Below are 16,289 nucleotides of genomic sequence, written 5' to 3'. Positions count from 1 at the left end.
CTATAGTTTACCAACCTCTGTTAATTATACTTCTTCTGTTCACAATCTTGCAGTGGCTCCGTATTCACTCAAAACCAATGCTTGGGGCCTCAGTATATCCAATAAGACCACATATAACTTGGTTCCTTTGCCTCTCTGCCTTCATCTTCAATTACTCTGGTTTTCCTCTGTTCTAGATAACTCCTACTTTCTGCTTCTTGAACACACTGAATACAAGCTGCCTCAGGCCCTTTACACTAGCCTATTTCTCTTCCTAAAATCTGCCCCTCCTTATATCTCCAGGACTCTCTCAATTGCTTCAAAATTTTGATCCAATGCCATCCACTCAGTCTATCCTAATCACTTCATTTCTACTGTAACCATACTGTTGTAGGCTGAGTTATGTACTCCACAAGTTATATAGAAGTCCTAACCTTGGTTACCACAGAATGTGTGATATTTTAAGATAAGATCTTTAAAGACGTGATTCACTTAAAATGAGGCCTTCAGGGCAGCCCCTAATCCAGTCTGTCTGATGTCCTTATATGAAATCTAGACACCTAAATAGACACCAGAGGCATGCATGCACACAGCAAAGACTGAGCGGACACAGTAAAAAGGTGGCCACCTGTAAGTCATAGAGAGAAGCCTCAGAAGAAATCAAAGGGGATTTTCAGCTTCCAGAACTTTGAGAAAATAATTTCTTCTGTGGTTTAAGTCACCTAGTCTGTGGCATTTTGTTATGTCAGCCCTGACACATACCCGAACTTCCACAGCATCTCAAACCCACTTTCCTATTGTATTTTTACCCAGAGTACTTATCACCTCTAACATGCAATTTAATTCACCACTTTGGCATGCTTATTATCTGCCTTCCCTCTATATGAGGACAAGGATCTTTTGTTTACTGATGTATCCCCAGTTCTTAGAATAGTGTCCAGCAAACATAGGCACTTAATGAACATCTGCTGGATAAGTGAAGCCCTCGCCATGCATTTATCTCTTTATATCCTCTGCCTCAGTCTATTTGTTCTTTCCGGGAGGTCCAATCCCCAGCTCTGCATCTCTAAACCTGGAGCCGGTAAAACCCAGCTCAAAGATTATCACTGCTGAGAATGTCTCTCTTGCCACCAATACCAGTGGTCTCTCTTTGGATTCTACTAATACACTCCCTTGTGTCACTTCACACATTGAAATCTGTATTACATATATTTTATGTATGTTTTATCTTCTCCACTAAGTGTTAAACTCCTTTATGGTACAGCTGTTGCCTTGAGCATTTTCAAATCCCTCACTGTACCTTCTGAGTATGCAACACATACCAGAGACACAATAAACATTTGTTGCACTTAGGAAGATTATTATTATAAAAACACCTGTTACTTACTGTATTGTAGCAGTTTCACCTTAGGACTTTGTATTATTTCCATCACAAGTAATAACCTTGTGAAGGTGGAACTACCATCAGCCCCCTTTTATTGATGAAATCATTGAGCCTAAGAGTAGTAACTTGCCTGGAGAATGCGGCAAGTGACTAATCGAGCTGGATTTCAAATACAGATCTATCACTGAATAAAGGTTCTGTGGTTCATTGCCTCACCAGTGGAAAAAGAGAAATGCTTACTTTTAAACAAAACTATCATTTATCATGCTAAGTGGGACAAAACACAGAAATATGTGCCTAAATTCTTATCTATTTTAGAGGCTTGAATGGAATGACTTCACAATTCCAATGAGGGCTTGGTTCGTTCTGGACTTAAGAGTTTAGTCTTTGTGTGTTCTTCAGATTCATATGTTGACTCTGAAATTTTTTGAATTCATATTTCATAATGAAATCATTCTCTACATCTTGTTTTATTGGTAATACTTTGTTTTAGAACACAAAATGATAAAATGTATCAAGTATGTTTGTCTTTCCTAAAGATAGGATTTTAATATGTATATATACCTGCCATCAAATTATAATAGTTAATAAATAATTTAATGAATCAGAATCTTCTTAATATTGACTTCTAAAGTAACTAATTTCTATTTTTTCATTTTTTTTTAAATTTTACTATATTTTATGTCTTAGGAAAGTCAAGGTGAATACAGTTATAAATCTTACTTTTTAGTAAAGAAAAAAATTTTACTTAACTATTAATCAAACAATTTAAAAACTTTAGACTCAAAAACTTTTAGCAAAACTATTTATACATATTAGAGCAACATATAAGTTATCTGGCATTTTTAGATAGGAGGTAATTTTTGATAGAAGAGAATTAAAGTAAAAATTGAGTTTAACACTGTAAGCATATAAGTTTTAAAATTTACCATTTTTGAAGGAGGTCTTTGCATTAGAAGCTCTATTGTTTGAACATTTTAAATTGATAAAAGCAAATAAATGCACTCTGACCTTTTCTAAGGACTTTAGAACAAATGGATAATGTTAATCACAGGACTTTAGACTGATTTATCAGTATTCAAAACAGGACGCAGCACAACTTGAATGAGTACTAGAGCTCAGCTGTTGTCTAAGAATGCTGACTTGCAAAAGAATCTGGTGGGAGCTTGATTAAGGATCACTTAATTTTTCTGATGCAAAAACTGATGTCTTGCCCAAGGCACCACTAAGATGAGATGGTGCTCAGATTTAAGTCCAGGTCTTTTGGACTGCCAAGTCCAAGTGTTTCCATCAGATCAAGCCACCAACTAAGGCACTTATCACAACCTAAGGTTATGCTAACAATGTGCTTCTGGAATTGTAGAGGAACAACTAGTAACAGGACTAACTAGCTGTAATGACATTGGTAGAATCACCTCAGTAACTTGGCTTCAGTTGTACCTTCTTCCAGTAAAGAATCAGATCAAATGACTTTAAAGATGCATTTTGTCTTGACATGTCTGTGACCCAGGAATATACTCCTCACTCCAGTATAAGCTACATGACATAACACAGTGCCATCTATTTGGCTGCCATTGGGTTCTGCACTTGTACTACTGTGAGTTTGAACAAGTTTCTTACTTTCAGAGTGCAGGGACTGTGCTCTTACTTGAGATAAGCTGGGAGGGCATCATTGCAAGGGACATTTGCATGTTTGGGTACATGCCCAGCAGTTTCCCTCAGGGAACGTTAGTAGACACTGCATAAAACTGATCTTTAAAGTTCTAAAAGCTCTTTATAGATTTGGCTTCATAGCTCTTTGAAGCCTTTTGACTTTTGTTTATCTCAGAGAATTATAAGATGGTTAGGAAACTCTTCTGTATCTTCCACAATGAAAACAGACTCTATGTGTCTTAACATTATAGAAGAGAACACAACAGACTTGGCAGGCTTTATGTCTCTTCTCCTAACCTGGTGGCCTCAAAACATGGAAATCTCCCCATAAGAGAGGTAAAAATAGTGAGCTAGGAGAATTTACTACTCTTACAAGAAGAAAACTGTGAGAGAAAACAGCTAAGCTCAAAGTAGTAATACTTTTTTATGTTGTTTGTTTGATAATCTCTGAGATTATAGCACATCCAAGGTAGTATCCTTTGGTTTCCAGCAATTTTATCATAATTGAAGACTGGAAGAACCTGTATATTTCAATTCTTAATTTATTAGTGTCTCTTATACTCTTATGTAATTCAATCATACACATAATATATTCATTGTAGAAAAATGAGCAACAGAGATGTTTATATGTAAGTGACTCATGATATACATACCTTTTAAAACAAAGAGCAATTATACAAACCATACCTCATTTAAAAACATGTAGGTGCAACTTTTTTGCTTATAATTACAAAGAATTCAGACTTCCAGGGCTCTGCAATATCTGCAGCAGTTTCTGTGATGAGAAGAGTTACTGGACGAAAATTAGAAAAGAGAACTACAGAAGGGATTAGAATGAGTAGCTCAAGGGGCCCAAATCAGAAGTGATATAGGCGAAGAGTGACCATCCTACCGAGCTGAGGAAGACCTGTGAGAAACAGGCAGGAGACTGTGGGAGGGGCTATCTGACCACTCAAAAGCCACAGACATACTCCTCCAGTCATGGACGAGGACTGGTGAGCTTGGCTGGTAGTTCCTAAGGCAAGTCTGGGGAAGTGTGGGCAATTTATGTTTCTCCTAAAACATTTTCTTACAAATAATCCCACTGATTCTCTTCCTGAGCTGATTGTCCCCTGCCTTGTGTGGTTCCTCTCTCATCAGCCTTTCTCTCTAATTTTTACAGAGGAAAGTAATTTAAAGGCTTCTTGCCTCCCTTCATTTGTCCATTGTCCTTGCCTACCCTTGGTAAAAACCACAAGAGACATCTCCTCTGCTTTTTGAAATCTTTGCATATGTTGGTTGGCAGCCTCGTATCTATTTTCCGTATTAGCAGGGTGACGTGGGGCAGTGAGAATAATAAAGGAATGTCTTACAAAACCACAAGACTCAGCTCTCAATAAGCACTTAATAAATGTTTGTTGAAAAAAAAAATGGAATTATCATTATTGAAGACTAATAAAAAGCTAGTGAATTAAAAAATGGCAGTCATTTATGTGTATACTTTCTATTTATTCCTAATTACCAGGAAGCATAGTGATGATTAAGTATCCGATTATTATTGGTGAAAATTTAATGTGAAGAAAGCACATAGAACATTGTATAGAGAGAGACCAGATCAGCAATAGTAATGAAAGTTACATTTGGGAAATGTCTGCTAACTACAGAAATATATGAATGGAGACCCCCATTGTATAGATGAGATGTCCCTGCTAGGTGACTCAGAATAGTGGGATTAGGGATAAAGCCAGAATCTCAAAACCAGGCTGCTAACACATCCTCTGCATATGCTTCTGCCCACCAGCATTGTTGGGGATTGAGCAGAGACAGCAGCTCTCCTAGAACACATTCTTGGAAGATAACTCTTCAATTTTAAGGTAATATATTTACATTATGTTCATTAAGACTATAATGAAAGGACATTGGAAGAAGCAAAATGAAGCCAGATAGTAAGCTGATCACGAGACACATAAGAGGGATGTCGAGTAATGGACCACTTTTCTATGAGGTTACTTCCTGAACCAAAACTTGGCACAGTCTATCTCCCTTGACCCTGGCCACCCATTCAGCTCAGTTCTGTCTCGTTCTCTCTGAAATTGGAAGATAATGAGAAATTGATCATCCTCACCCATTATTATGTGTTGATCTGCTGCAGAGTCCTATCTATTCTCCTTTAAAAGCATACCATGAACATCAGTCCCAAACAAAGAATATCTGGAGGCATCTCCATGTTATTGCAGTATCTATATTAGGCAGGAGAAATGGATATTAGTCTTTGAGTCATACTTCACAGAGGCTTGATCATAATTGATTTGTTTGTGAAAATGTTTGATATATACTGTAATATATTCTATTATGACCATTGGACTTTGCTCTCATCTGCAATGAAAGTCAGCTCCTTAGATCTTAGCCACCCACCCACTCACCCACCATCTACCCACAAATGGATCACAATGCTAGCAAAATGATCTGGCAGAGAAAATATGCTTGATTAAGGAAAATTAATGAACAGGCCTACCAAATATGAACCATAGCTATCTTCCTGAACTGTAATAACACTCTCTTATAAAACAAACATCACATTATTTTATGTATCATTTAATTTGACTAATGACAATTACATCATCATCTTAGAAAACAGAGCCACTTTAATTGGAAGGAAAGGGTCTATCTGACTTTTAAAACTGAAGAAACAGAGAAATTTTGGAAAGAAGCTTTACAATCCAAATAAAAGACAGTAATAGCAAAAGATGTTGTCGGTAGATTGGAACCTTATGATTCACCAAGCAAAATGATTAGCTTGATCCCGCCTCTCTCAGTGACTTCTGAAGACCACAACATGACCACTGTTTGTAATCTTAAGCAAACCAAGCTAGTCGTTGATAATACCAGTGGTGGGTGAATGTATGATCATACTGCCAGGAACGTATTTCTCTTGCTTAGAGTAGTTTTCCCATTGGCATCAGGGTTGGGTCTGTTATAATTTGGATCTGGAATGTCCCACCAAAGGCCCAAGTGTTAATAGTTTGGTCCCTGGAGTAACACTTTTAGGGGGTGGTAGAACCCTTAAGAGGTGGGTCCTACTGCTCACTGGGGAGAGAGTGAGTCATTGGCCCTTTCTTGTTTCTCTCTCTCATTTCCAGTCATGAAGGGAGCAATTTTTCTACACATTTGCTTCTCCTGTGATTTTTTTGCCTTGACAGAGGTGCAGAATAAACAGATTGGCACCAGTAACTGATTATGGGCTGAAATCTCCAAAACTGTCATTCAAAATGAACCTTTTTTTCTTCACACATTGACTACCTCAGGTGTTCCTGACAGTACCAGAAAACTGACTAACATAGGGTCATCCAATGGAACATGAACAGAAAATGTGAAGATAGAGGGAAAAGAGACCAGCATTAGAATTTTTCTCCATTAGGTCTCTGTGGATTGGCTACATCACTGTCCTGTAGGCCACCACTGTCATTCAACAGCCCTCTGCACAGTTACCCTGTCCTTGTTCTTAAAACAGTTCCTACTCATTGACCCTGCAGTAGTAGTGACTGGCTTTAGTGTACACTTCACCTCTTTCTGATTGGTTTATGCCCTGTCTATATATAGAATCCCTTTATCAAATTACTTTCCTGAGTGTAAGATCACTTTCCTACTAGATATACAACTGATACAGATCACAATCAATGGACACTATCCTTAAGAGTCTTTGTCCTATGTTATGAAACATGAATATCTCAAGTATTTAAATGAGCCACTGATGTCTAATTGCTGACATTTCTGGTAAGAGAGCCCTGAATATCTTAACCAAGAGGGTCAAATGAAGCTCTTCCTATGAATGTTAGTTCTCCCTTTAGACTCCATGCAACCTACTGATTAATTGTGTCAACCAACCAACACAGGAGTTTCAAATTTATCATGTTTAAGACTATGGGACCAGACCACCTACCACTCTGAAATGACTGCAATGATAAAAACATCATCTTCTCTTGGAAAAAGCAGTCTTTAAGCTCTACATCCTTACCTAATGTACTAATTATGTGAAAAAGAACGTAGAATACAACACAATACAGTATTAACATGCAGATTTCCCTGTGAAATTAAAGGGGCAGATGGTAGCCTACATATATAGGTGTTTTATACACTGAAATCAGGGATTCTTTCATCAGATTTGACAGCAGTGGTACAATCTGGGAAACTTAAGCAGGACCCTGAATATCTCATAACTCCTGACTGAAAGTTAAACAGAACAAAACAATTTTTTTATACCATTTATAATGTAAACTCTGCTGGGAAATGTAACATAATGCCACATAGTCACTGGCAACCAAGTATCAACATTGCACTTCTGTGCTTTCTTTCTTGAGAACAGGTTACAATAGAAGGAAGATCACAGGAAAACATAACAAGATGCTATTTTACATTCATTTGAATAATGAAAATTGTACACAAGGATATGAGAAATATCCAAAATTTGAAAGGATAAATTAGAATTAAAATAAAAATAATGAACAGCCTAATTTCAGAGCTGTCAGGTCAAGGGAATATAAACTGTGTGTTCAACAGTCACATGGCAGGTCCACAGGAACAGGGAAATAGAAACTCCTGTCATTTTCTTGTCAGGATTAAATTTGGATTTTGTTAATTTTTAATTATGTGAGGTCCTTGGGGACACATCTTGTGTATGAGATGTGTCTTCCCTGAGTGCAAGTGTGAATGGGATGGGGACAGGAGAGGATGTGGAATGCTGGGGAATGGGAAATATGATCCTGAGATCCATACTCCTGAGGGGAAAGGAGGAGATAGGAAAAAGGACACAAAGCCCAAACTGGTTTTGTTAATTCTCTGAAATTTCTGAGGATCATCCCTTACTTTTTCTTCACATTTAAAAAAAATGCAACATAAAAGTAATTAAATCTTTACATAATTAGCTTTGGGATGGCTGACCCCAAATCATTTCCACAATGTCAAGGTAGGAAAAATATTTGGTGCAGATTTTTGAAACAAATGTACGTACTTTACCTGTCCCCCACCCCGTCTCTCCCTCTCTCCCTTTCCCTCTGTCTTTAAAGTTCTGTATGTGATGGAATGATGAATTGTTACCTCATGCTCTTAATAACATAATTTCCTTACATTTGAAATACTTTCATCCACTAAACAGCAATCCAAACCTAAACAGACGGTTCAGAGGTGTTTTTGACTTATATTACCTTTGTTCCCCTCAGGTGAAGAGCTGAACTCTCTCACACCTGTAGCTTGCAGTTGAGAAGTCTAACATAGAGCTCCAGGCAATATTCACCTCAGACACATGTTTAGGGAATTCTCGATAATAGGAAAATGTGTTTAGGCCTTGATTTTTCAAGAACAAGGTATATAGAATATTGATAAATGTCGAAACAACCTTCAAATAACTAAAAGACTTTCTTGTGCTAAAATCTACAATTAAAGAAAAAAAGTTCAAAACTTGATATCTATACTATCATTTACACCTTCTTCATGGATCAACATTCTTGATAGTGTATTATATTGGTTCCCATGATACACAAATCTCCCACTGATAGAAGTATTACATTTCTAATCTACAAACCCGTCTCCATTTATTCAGATGTACCAGGATATACTGGATAGCAGAAGCCTTATCTATAATTAAATATAATATGGTATATAAAGAGACAAGTTTCAAATTGAGAAAGAATTAGGATGATTGATTCTACATCAAACCTTACTAAACTGGAAGCTATTACATTGTAATACTCACATGGATTTCTGTGATTTATCATCTATAACAAAGACCTTTCTAAGTACTTATGTTCTCATGATGAGTAAAGCCAAAACATGTGTTTTAAAATCTACACTTTGCCAGGCACATTGGTGCACATCTGTAATCCCACAGGTGTGGAGGCTGAGGCATGAGGATCACAGGTTCAAGGCCAGCCTCAGCAACACAGCAAGGACCTAAGCAACTCAGAGAGACACCGTCTCACATTTAAAAAATGGGCATGTGTCTCAGTGGTTAAGTGCCCCTGAGTTTAATCCCTGGTACCAAAAGTAAAATAAAACAATAAATAAAATCTGCACTTTGAAAAGTGATGTGCATGAGAAAAATATGAAAGTGTTTCTGGTAAAATGAATCTTAGCTTACGATTTTACCACTGAATTTTACCACTTTATGATTTTACCACTGTATTCTCTAACATAAAGATTATTTTAGAAAAATCAGTAAGTAAATTCATGTATTTCTATGTAATTCTAGGCATTGCTGAAACTTACCCAAAAGCTCTAGGAAAAGGAAATTGCTTCCCTCTAACTTTCAATAACACTGACAAGACACATCAAGGAAAGTTGTGTCCATAAAAATTTCTTTGCATTTCAATTTTTCTGTTTGTATACACATATGAGTCATTTTGGTAACAAATGAGAAGCAACTGCTCCAAACACAAATGTATAAATTTTAGAATTCATCTATTTTTCAAATGTAAAACAAATGCACTATTTCCTCAGATAATACCATCAGATGAAAAAGTAAGGATAAAATACTTTTTGGTTAAAAGGAAAAAAGTCATCTAAGGCATGTTCACACTGTTTTAAATTTTTGATAACTACAAAGGCGTATGCTGATTGTTCAGGATACAATTAGCAACTTCTTGCATATCTAACCTTAAAGCAAATTTTTTAAACGAATTCAACTCTGCTTCCTACTTCTTCATTAATTACTAGCTAAGGGACTTGAAAGTGCTCTGATGAATTTTACATTAGATCCCGCAATATGAACAGTGTATATTATCACAGCATCTCGTAAATGCATAAATGAGTTTTTCCAAGTAGAATTTTGAATAGTTGTAAAGACTCTAACTGGATTTCACAACATTTAATATTGTATGGATTGGACGGAAAAGATTTTTTACAAGAAACTATGCCGTTGATCACATTTCTCAGGACATGTATCTCTCTGGATACTCCAACAAAATCTCTTGGTTCTGCTTTTCAAGGCGCCACTCTTAGGGTTTTTTTTTTTTTTTTTTTTTTTTTCCAAAATAAAGAAACCACTCTTGTTTACTTTGATTTCTGAGTATGCAGGGAATAAGGCTTAAAATATTGCTGCTATGTTGGCTTTCCATAAATTTCATATCACAAGCTGCCAACTAGTCATTAGACAACCTGTGAACAGAGACTCTAGTTTGGATTCAATACTTATAGCTTATAATTCGGCAACTATTTACCATTTTCATTAAAGTCTTTGAAATTGGAAGTTCAATAAAACTATTCCACAAACAGAATGAACAAAAAGGGCAGAAGAGGACACCTAAATCCAACAAAAAACAGGTAGAATTTTAAAACTGTTATATCAAAGAGGAAAAATACAGAGAACCACAAAAGCCTCATGTAAGCTATTTTGGGGAAATATTTCTCTAATTTTATAGCAAGAAAAAGATCACATATTGAGCCTTGTCAAATGAGACATGGTGTCCTAAATGGTACACCATCCTTCCCGGAATGGTTATAAACAGGCAATGCCAAGGTCACACTGATGGGACTAAGAAGTCATAACATGAATGTGAAGACCAGGTGAGAAACACAACAGTCACAGAAGTCAGGTGCAGGTTCGCAACAGTTATTCTTCAAAACATTGAAAGTCACCACAATTTGTACTACCCTAAGGTTTAGCATCTGGATGTTAGTAGGATATTAACATTAAAATATTAACAATCTACTTCTTGTCTGCTAAGATTTAATGGTGCACTCCAAAGTCATTTAATTGTCACAGTTATCCTCTCAAAATTGTTTTCCTCTTTCATGTTGTCAACCTGTCTGTACAAGCAGTTGTGTCGATAACATTCTGTCCTACTTATTCTTTCTAATTATTTAGGTAAAGGAAGACAAATATGAGTTAGAATCTGAAAAGAAAAAATAAAACCAACAATAGATCTCCAGAACCAGAATCAAAGTGTTCTATTATATCCCCCAGCTCTGTTTTCTCCAAAGTTTGATGGCCCCTTACAAGTATTTATTATCAGTGTCAACTACATCTGGTCCCACCTGTCAGTATCTTCATGATGATATTAAGGAATGACATGGTGGCAGCACTCTTAGGCTAGCCCTGTGATTTTAGAACATCTTAAAATATTTTCTTTCTATCAACACTTAGATTGAAATAGAGTTTCGAATATTTCAACTGTGCAAATTTGTAAACACTGAAATCCATTGCAAAGAAACAATATCAAACCTCTCATGGACATTTCACTGTTCAGCAATATTCACATTTTGCTCACATTTTCAAGGAACTCAGGATTCCAAAAGAAATGTCCTTAACTCTTCCACTACCAAGTTCCATGATCAAATACTGGAAATAATCTATGGAGTATAATGCTCCAAGAGTTCTAGAGAATTTCCAAATGCCTGCAGGAAGCATAGCTATGTGCTTTTCCAGTAAACTGCAGCAAGCAGAAGCGAGGGGGGAAAAAAAACACCTTTGCACAATTATGCATTCTTTTTTTTTTTTTTCTTTTTGTAATCTTTCCACTCTGCAGAGGCTGCTTCCTGAGACTGAGGCACATCTAACAGCAACACTGCCATGAAAACATAAAAGATACATCCAGAGAATCCAGTTCTACCCCCACATTAGATCTGCACTGCACACATTTCTAAAAGCATGAATCTCAGCAAACACTCACAATTGCATTTTATTGACAACATTACAAATAATCACAACAAAGAAATAGTGAGCCTTTCCTACTCCATTTCAACTTCATTACCATGCTCTGCCAGCTTCTATTAAAAAAAAAAAAATTCATTACCTGTATGAAGAGAACCTGTTAATAGTCTGAGAAGGTACTGGGCAAATTTCAATATTTCACGTTTACACCGCTTTCTACAGCCACTCATCTTAAGCAACAAGGTATTCCTCTGAGGAGAGCCAGAAGTCTTTGCCAACAGAAAAAAAAAAAAAAAAAAGACCGTCTCTGAGGGGAAACTTCTGTCTCAGTTTATGTCACAGGCTGCCTTACAACTCCTGTGGAATTAGCTGTTAGTGCCTGAATCAGAAATTCCTTTAAGAAGCTAGAGAAGCCGGATACAGATAGAACAGTAACAGGGAGGAGAGAGCGCTGCTTCTCAGGATGGTCCCCAAGTTCCTCTGTGGCAACAGATAGGCTGCCGGTTCACACTTGTAGTAAGGCAGCTATGGTGCAGCTCGGCATCCCCTCTCCTGGAGCAAGTGCAAACTCGCAGACCATTCAGAGGGAGGCGGGGCCTGCAACGCCAGCTCATCAATGAATCAGCATGTAAGCAGGTGAGAAGACAGATGACAGGTCACTGGGTCTGAAACCCTTTGGATACCTATAAAAGATCCTGCTAATGCAACCGGGTCCGCTAGGGAAGGATCTCAGGGGCCAAGGTTGTGGAAAACAATTCCAAAAAATAAAAGGGAACTTGGAAAGCATTCAGCTCAAGGTCAGACATCAGACAATTCCCTGACACTGTGTTAATCAGATTCAGAAAGCCTAGATGGGGGGAAAGCTCATTGGAGAAGCTGACCCCGATTCTAAACAAACACAGTTAAAGACGGACCAACAAATAGAGGTAATGTTGTTCTTTTACAGATAAACAGATTGTACTTCAGGGGTTCAGAGGTATAAAACAAACTAATACCTGAAATTGACTATATTTTCTGCATCATCCAGACTCAGGAATTTGGGAATTAGGAGAAATCCTTGTCTGCTTTTATACACAGTAGCATGCAAACCACAACTCTTATGCTCTGTCCTTTGCCGCCAGGCAATGGAGTTCTAAAATTAATTTGGTGCATTATCCTAAGAGCAAAACTGACTCAGTTTCCTCTTAATTCCAGAAGATAAATGCAACTTGCTGTCTTCCTACATGTTGACTTAAGTTAATAGAACAATCACTGAGGTTTGAAATTTAGACAAAGTACTTTTTCTATTAAAGACAGAATTATAGAAGCAGTTGCTAGAAAAGCCAGAAAACTCCACGGTTGTTTTGGAAGTGCATTTTTGTTTTTTTCTGAATTCTTAAATGCCCCGGGCAGCTTCCAGGATTTGTCTACACTCTTAATTAATACTCCCAGGGTTTTTGTTTGTTTTTTGCTCATTGTTTAAATATAAACATTATCACTATGATATTTAGTACATATGGGATGTGCAAATTCTATAATTTAAATACCACAGACAGGACTCCCCCACACCCTGTTTTCTGACACTGTAACAATGTAGTCGGAACTCATATTTCCCAACAACACTATATACAAAATGATGTTCTTCTGCAATATAGAAAGAAGGAGTCCTAGAATCACAAACTTAAACACATGTAGGGTAGCTCATCCCCTCCTGTAACTCTTTCACATTCTCCCCTATCTCAGTGTTCAAACCATTTAAGTGGGTCAATGAAGTATTCTCTTCAGGAATTCTCAAAACTTTAGATGAAAGTGTTTGAGATTAAAACAGATGCCTACACAAAAGGTTAGCAAAATACTATTTGAAGTTCTTGCTTCAACAGCTCTGGCAAGAGGAATGGAATCTGTGACAAAGTCTGAAATAGGCAGAACATGATATTATAACTTGATTGCTGGGCTAATTATTGTAAAATCTCATTAACTTATCGATGAAATAGGAATCAGAATACACATTTTATTCATTTGTTGTAAGGTAGTGTAGTATAGGCAATAGTCTTAAGCACAGCACTTTATTCATTTATCCATCAAGCACACACTGAGCATCTATCATGTTCCAGATATGCTTCCGTGCACCAAGAACACAAGCAAGAGATAGGGAAAGCCTTCAGTCTAATACCCCAGCAGAGAAAATGACAAATTAACAAAAGAGAATAAGAACACATCATATAGGATAAGTGCTATGAAGAAAATTCAAACCAGATTGACGGAATAGAAAGCGAATAGGTGGCGTGATCTCTAAGAAAAGGCATCTCTAACTAAAGAAGCTGAGCTGAGATGTAAATTATAAGAAGGAGTCAACCATGAGACATTTAAGTCAGAGCACATTGGGTGGAAGGAACAGCTGAGTGAAGACCCCAAACTGGGCTGGGGCTTGGTAACCTCCAGAGACAGCAAGAAGGGTGTGGCTGCTGAAGCTTGCTGAGCATAGGGAGGCTTCTGGGTGCTGTATTCACAAAGAATGATGAACAAGAGTTCTGGAAAGCTAGGCTTGGAACAGGTGAGGATGGGCAGGGCCTGTCTGCTATGAAAAGGAGGCAAAGTAAGGAGCAAGAGTTCACCTGTGGTGAAGAAGCACCATGGACCCGTTTCCTGGCTTGAAGAATTCTGCTTTCTTAGTTTGACATGATCCATCTTTCCAGTTTTGCTTTCTATCCCCTGTGCTTTTGGGGTCCTACACAGGAAATCATCACCCAGACCAATGCCTGGAGCTTTGCTCCTAGGTTTTCTTGTAAGAATCTTATAGTTACAGATCTATTTAAGTCTTTCAATGATTTTAAGTTGACTTTTGTATATAGTATGAAATCAGAGTCTAAACACATCCTTTTGCATGTGGTTATCCAGTTTTCTCAATACTATTGAAGAAATCATGTTCATGGCACCTTTATCAAAACCATTGCTGGGCATATATTCAAAATAATTGAAATTAATATATCAAAGAGAGATTTTCACTCATGTTCACTTCAGCATGATTCAGAATATTACATATTAAAGGCAATCTAAGGGTCCTTCAAAGGATGAATAAATTTTAAAAAATAACATGACATATATGCAATGGAATATTATTCATTCTTTAAAAAGAATGGAATTGTCATTTGTGATTTTATGGATGAAACTGGAGGATGTGATACTAAGTGTAATAAGCCAAGCACCAAAAGATATATATTACATGAGATTATTTTTATGTACAATCTAAAAAAGTTGAACTCATAGAATCAGTACATAGAATGGTGGTTACCAGAGGCTGGGGGGAGGGCTGTGGTAAGGGGAAATGTGGTTCAAAGGGTACAAAGTTTCAGTTAAATAACAGAAATAAGTTTTATTGTTATATTATACAGTATGATGATAACAATGTATTTTGCATTTCAAAATTGCTTAAAGAGTAGATTATAAACATGCTCATCACTAAAAAGTATGTAAGTTAGATGATGGAAATATATCAACTAGCTTGATTTAATATATTATACACACATATCACATTGTACCCCATAAATATATACAACCATTACATGCAAATTAAATATTTTAAAACATAATGAATTAAAAGTAATGTTGTGGGTATTCTTCTGGAGTTAATAAAATCAAAAGTTCAACTTTGAACATAGTAGAATTGAGACAACAAAAATGTACTAATTTTTAAATTAACCTAATCATTCAAAAATACTTATAACAATGGGATTCAACAGTACTGAACCTGCAGATGTCAGGGGATAATGGCAGATGTATTAGTCAGCTCAGGCTGCAAAAACAAAATACAATAGACTGGGTGGTTCAAACAGTGGATATTTATCTTTCAGCCTTCTGGAAATTGGGAAGTCCCAGATCCAAGTGCTTGCCCATTCAGATTTTGGTGAGGACCCTCTCCTGGATTGTAGGGTGCTGGCTGGCTTCTCACTGCTTCCTCCCATGGAGAAGGAAGACAGGGCTGAAATTCTTCTTTCCTTATGAGGACACTAAGTCCCATCAGGGAGGCTCCACTCACAACATCTAGCTCACTAGTCTCTTCTTATAAGGATACTGATGCCATTGTGAGGTCTCCACCATTATGATCTCATCAAAACCAAAACCCCACTTCCAAACACAATCACACTGGAGGTTAGGGCTACACATATGATACAGGGGGGCAAGGAAGACAAAGCAAATCTTCAGTCCACAACAGAAATGGCAGGAACAACTATACAATGTAAATGTGACAACTTAGATGAAATGGACCTTTCTTTAAGAAGTATGCAAACTAAAATAACCCACTAAATATGAAATACATAATTTGAATGGCCCAATAATTATTAAGTAAGTTAAAGTTATAATTGAAAAACCCCATTTTTAGGTCACATGGTTTCATTGGAAAATTAAACCAAACCTGTAAGGAAGTATCCTTACCATTTTTTTAGGTTATTTCTAAGTTGCTTAGAACCCTATTAATTTATTGATGCTGGCCTCAATTCTGCAATCCTCCTGCCTCAGCATCAAGTGTCTAGGATTACAGGCATGCACCATTGCATCTGATGTAACACAAATTCTTCACAATTTCTTTGAGAAAACAGACAGGAAGTAATAGTTTCTAACTCATTTTATGAATCTATTTTTAGACTGATATCAAACCCAGTCAGAGACAAT

At 36.9% G+C, this 16,289-nt stretch overlaps 1 protein-coding gene across 3 annotated transcripts in view; it reads right to left on the bottom strand.

The window, feature by feature from the left end:
• Kcnip4 (potassium voltage-gated channel interacting protein 4) overlaps positions 1-16,289 on the bottom strand; it is a 1,093,862-nt gene that overhangs the window by 855,415 nt on the left and 222,158 nt on the right. The window contains exon 1 of one of the 3 annotated variants that reach the window (XM_047565626.1): positions 11,782-11,891. The exons of the other annotated variants lie outside the window; for them this stretch is intronic. Coding sequence (XP_047421582.1) covers positions 11,782-11,869 — 88 coding nt within the window. The 5' untranslated portion in view covers positions 11,870-11,891. Of the gene's footprint in view, positions 1-11,781; positions 11,892-16,289 lie in introns of those variants that run through there. 3 annotated transcript variants of the gene reach the window in all.

The sequence above is a fragment of the Sciurus carolinensis genome, chromosome 10, assembly GCF_902686445.1.
Source record: "Sciurus carolinensis chromosome 10, mSciCar1.2, whole genome shotgun sequence".
Lineage (NCBI taxonomy): Eukaryota > Metazoa > Chordata > Mammalia > Rodentia > Sciuridae > Sciurus > Sciurus carolinensis.
The sequence above is the reverse complement of the archived record's forward strand: the minus strand, read 5'-3'. Positions and strand labels throughout refer to the sequence as shown.